Source organism: Centruroides sculpturatus, unplaced genomic scaffold (assembly GCF_000671375.1).
Source record: "Centruroides sculpturatus isolate CEXI.00-Female unplaced genomic scaffold, Cexi_2.0 scaffold534, whole genome shotgun sequence".
In the NCBI taxonomy this organism is placed as follows: Eukaryota; Metazoa; Arthropoda; class Arachnida; order Scorpiones; family Buthidae; genus Centruroides; species Centruroides sculpturatus.
This window is the reverse complement of record NW_019384895.1, coordinates 168592-173691: the sequence shown is the minus strand read 5'-3', so window position 1 is coordinate 173691 and position 5100 is coordinate 168592. Positions and strand designations below refer to the sequence as shown.

The 5100-nt window shown below is 23.6% G+C and overlaps 1 protein-coding gene across 1 annotated transcript in view; it reads right to left on the bottom strand.

Annotated features, from left to right (window-relative positions):
* Nucleotides 1–5100, bottom strand: part of LOC111631364 (talin-2-like) — a 199740-nt gene that overhangs the window by 94008 nt on the left and 100632 nt on the right. The window contains exons 15-16 of the mRNA XM_023375591.1: nucleotides 2198–2263; nucleotides 549–650 (exon numbers count right to left, since the gene is read on the bottom strand). Coding sequence (XP_023231359.1) covers nucleotides 549–650; nucleotides 2198–2263 — 168 coding nt within the window. The remainder of the gene's footprint in view (nucleotides 1–548; nucleotides 651–2197; nucleotides 2264–5100) is intronic.

Here is a 5100-nt window from a genome sequence, read left to right as displayed (position 1 = left end):
TATTGTATCGTTAAAAATTATTTTTTTATTTTGTACAAACAAAATAAATATATTGAAAAATATAAAAACAATAAAAAATTATACTTCAGAAGTTAATTTAGTATCAAAAACGTAAAATATTTGAGTAGCCCAAGACATAGCCAAAGATTGCAGCGCCACAGCACTGGCGAAAATTTAAATTTGACGACTGGAATTCTTTCGGATAATTGATGTTTCGGATAATTGACTTTCGGATAATCGACGCTCTACTGTATTTTTATATCACACAGGCAATTAGTGTTATTTGTGGATTATTAAGTTTCCATCAGTCTGTTTAACTTTAAACGAATAATTAAAGATGAAGTGATCTAATATGCTAAAAAATACTTTTTAATTAAAAAATAGACAATGAACTTTAATCTACACTATAGAGATGAACTTTATCTTTATTATGACTATGAACAACATATACATTCAAAATAAACATGCATATTTTTTTTTCTAAGAAACACTTTCATTTTAATTCATTTTCAAATTTATTATAACTTAAAATATTTAAGAAAACTTACTCTTTTCAAAATAATATCAATATACCCTGCAATAAGTTGAGAAATTTGTTCTCCTTCTGTTGTTTGTACAGAATAATAGGAATCTGAGTAATCACCAAAATCCTACATAAAAATTTGAATAATAATTTATTTATTTTTTTTTTTAAAAAGTTAATATTCAAATATAATCTTAATAAACTGTTTATGTACTACAATATTAAATTTAGTTAGTAATAAAAAAATATTTCAAAAGCAATTTTTATGACTAAATAATGATTTTAATTTTGCAATACATACAAAATTTTGATAAATAAAAGAGATAAGCTTACAATAAATTTTTTTAAATATTTGGAATAGATTATGAATAGAAATGATATATTATATTTGTATTATTTAATATATTTTTTTATAAGATTATAAAAAAATTGACTAATATATCTTTATTTGAAATAATTTTAAATATCATATAAATTCACATTCTTTAGAAGCCAGTTTTTAAAATTTTATCAATGTTAATTGTAAAAATATTCAAACAAAAAAATGATTTAATAACAGCAAGAGTATGTAGTAGAAATACATTGATTTATAAAGATAATAAAAAGATTCAATCTAATATAAAATGACAGTAATTAGAAATTTAAATGTATTATATATACAGGAGCACAAAAAAGAAGACAGTGAAAGAAATTAATTAGATAGAATTTTAAATTGCAAAAATTGTTTATTTAAAATAATTAAAAAGTGAAATGCTGGATCAATCTTTAGCAACTTGCTTACAACTGTAGCTAAGACTGACTAAAGAAAAATATAAAAATTTTAGATATAAATACATACATACAACTGAAGATTTTAATAAAATATGAAACAAAAATCTAAAGATTATAATGAAAGACAATTCACATGTATTTAAGATAAATGTCGATAGTGTGATGTATAGAAGTTTAAACAAAGTTGAAAAAAATGAAATAAAAATCAAATAATATTTTAGGAAAAATTAATTTTATTATAATAAATCAGAATAAAATTATAATAAAATAGTGGATAAAATTCAGTTATTGTGTAGGTATAATGATACAAAATTGTTGTAGATAATATAACAAGCAAATATTTATAAAGAAGGATTATTAAAAATAGTAAATATAAAAGATGGCAAAATTATCATATATTTGGAAAAAGGTAATTAATTTAAAATATAGAAAACTAGAGAGAAGAAAATAGTTATTAACAAGAATGGAAATAAGTTATAACTAGAATTTGTTAATTGGATCTTAGACAATTTAACAGAATTGTTTTAAGTTCATTCAAATAATTCTGTTAAAATAGCACAGCATAGTATGATAGCATTAAACAGTATTGCTACTTTCATTTTAAATATAACTTATTGGTTACATATTAATAATTTCAAATAATTCAACATCTATAAGAATTTATTTTAACATTTAAAATTATTCTTATATTCTAAAATAATGCAAAAATTAGTCTAAACATAAAAGCATTTTCAAATTTTAGTTCAAATTTATATTTCATAAAAATATTAATGACACCTATTGCTGGAATTTATTTGAAGTCAAAGATATAGTTATAAGTAACTATAGTAAAAAATGTAAAAAAAAAAACTACATTTTTATTTGTAAAAATAATTTACAGTAAAAATAAATGAAATATATTACCAAGGTAAAGCTATTAGGTGAAGCTGCCCATCTTCTTACTGTAGTTAAAGGCCAAGTTTTTAATATCTAAAAAAAAAATGAATAATAATATAGTTTTAAAATAAGATAATTAATATTAAATATAACATAAAGTTCTTTACATAAATTTATATCTAAAGTAGTAAAATATTGTTAAGTCAAACCTTAAGAAAAAAATCCTGACTTTGAGTTAGAGAGTTTTGAGTTATTGGGTTTAATACTTGATTTTCTCAAAATTTTTCTGAAGACATGGATTTCCCATTATCAAGCTGTTTCTCAAGAATTTGTTCACAGAATAATTATAAAATTGTATACACTTTATGGTGCTTTTGAATCTGTTGTCAAGACACCACTAGAATGTTGGTAACATACTGTATCAATAAAAGAATTGTAATGGCATGTTGTGGTGTTTAGCTGGAGTCATAATGTTTAACTTAATTGTCTGTATTCACATGGAATATAAGAAAAAATGAAGATCATGGACCTATCAAATAGGTCCATGATCTTCATTTACCCTACACCCTACACCCATGTAGGTTTGAGTTTAAAAGACTTAACAAGACCATATTATATTGAAAACCCTATGTACTATGCCTGGAACTGTAGACCGCTTTGAGTTAANAATGGTATAAATAATTATTATATGCCTTGATTAACCTTGACCGCACATTTACAACATCCCGTGACTCACAAGTCAGTGAACATCGTGCATTGACTCATAGGAAATTTGTTGAAAAAATGCCGGATACATTTAAAATTGAGGTTTACAACCAAAGGTAAATAAACAAATTAAACTATTTAAAGTTTTATAGAATGTTTAATAGATAGAAATATAGATCTGTATGATACGATTGGGACTTTAATAGAGCTGTAGAGCACATTGATAAGAACAGAGAAGTCAAAGGAACTGTGCCTCATGGGAATTTGTAAAGAACGTCCACTAGGGGCATCCCGGGCTACTAGTATATTAATAAATCATTGTATATATTATAATATATACTAATATAAATACTAATTGTATATATTATAATATACTAATGTATATTATAATATATACAATTAGTATTTATATTAGTATATATTATAATATATACAATGATTTATTAATATACTAGTAGCCCGGGATGCCCCTAGTGGACGTTCTTTACAAATTCCCATGAGGCACAGTTCCTTTGACTTCTCTGTTCTTATCAATGTGCTCTACAGCTCTATTAAAGTCCCAATCGTATCATACAGATCTATATTTCTATCTATTAAACATTCTATAAAACTTTAAATAGTTTAATTTGTTTATTTACCTTTGGTTGTAAACCTCAATTTTAAATGTATCCGGCATTTTTTCAACAAATTTCCTATGAGTCAATGCACGATGTTCACTGACTTGTGAGTCACGGGATGTTGTAAATGTGCGGTCAAGGTTAATCAAGGCATATAATAATTATTTATACCATTCTGTGGTATAAATAATAAATTCTTATTATAATTACAAATAAAAATAATTTATTGTTAATTTAAAATCATCACTAGGGTGCCTCTAGTGCCCATTTTTGGCATACCATTACGCGGACAGACAAACACACGTTCAATGGGTTATGTAGATAGATAATGATAAGATTTATAATGCATATATAAATTCAAGATAATAATTGTAAGAACTATGAAAGTAAATATTATTAAATAGATTTAGTGAATAGTTTTGCAATAAATGATGATTATGTTAATAAGTACAGTATATACAAATACACATACAAATATGTTAATTGCTCATGAAAACAATGTATGAAAATAACTAACCTTAATTACATTTAAATTATTTGATGTAAAACCAGCAGGTTTTTGTTATATTATATGACAATGAATTTAAAAAAATACACTAAGATTTTTACAATTTGAATTCTTTTAAATGTAAACATTTAATATTTTGAAAGGAAAATAATTGATAGAACTTTTTTCAAATTGAGATTTACCAAAGTAATGCTTTATTTATATCACATATTTTTAATGTAAGTTTCAATTCATAATATTTAAACATGCAATCATCGTCAAGAGTATTTTCCAAAAGTTATTTCAGGAATTGCAATTGCTTGTGAAATTTGAATAGTGCAAATGGGGCAAGTTTGTCCAACTCTTATCCTAAAGATCATTTACAGCTAGATGATCATCTTATCAAATCTTTTTCATTTATTGCTGAATTTACAAATTTTTGCATTCTTATTCCATTTGTTTGTCAATTTAGTCGATAATGTGTTAATTATCCACTGAAAAAATGAGTGTATCTTGTAAATTTTAACACTACAGACAATTCATTTTGTATTGATGTGAGTCCATATTATCTTTAATCCATTAGACATTCATAACATTTATATTATAAAAGTAGAAATAACATTCAAAATGATGTAATTTCTAATGTTCTTAAGGAAGTTCATTTATAGTTAGATCTAAAAAATGTAAATAATAAATAAATTCATTACTCAATTTTGCTAAAAAGTTATGAATGTTAATATTTATGGACTGAAATAATAAACTTATTGTGCTGTAAATAAACATTAACAGAAAAAAATCTAATCTCATACAATCATTTGTGAGATGATGATTTTATAACATATTAGAGATAAATACAGTGGTGATATTCAAAATATTTAACAAAGGGTTCGCTAACAGAAAATTTTTAGCACATTAGCACAAAAACTGACCTAAGATAACCATATAAATAAAAAAGATGCGTTCGCAAAATTAAGTCAGTTAAAATTTAACATTGTTTATGGCAGAACTATATTTTTTTGATAAATATTAAAAAAAGTGTTCAAAATGGTTTATTTTGTACATACAGTATTTTAATATTTTTCATTCAAAATATTTTATAAACATAAAAATTGGCTTTTTCT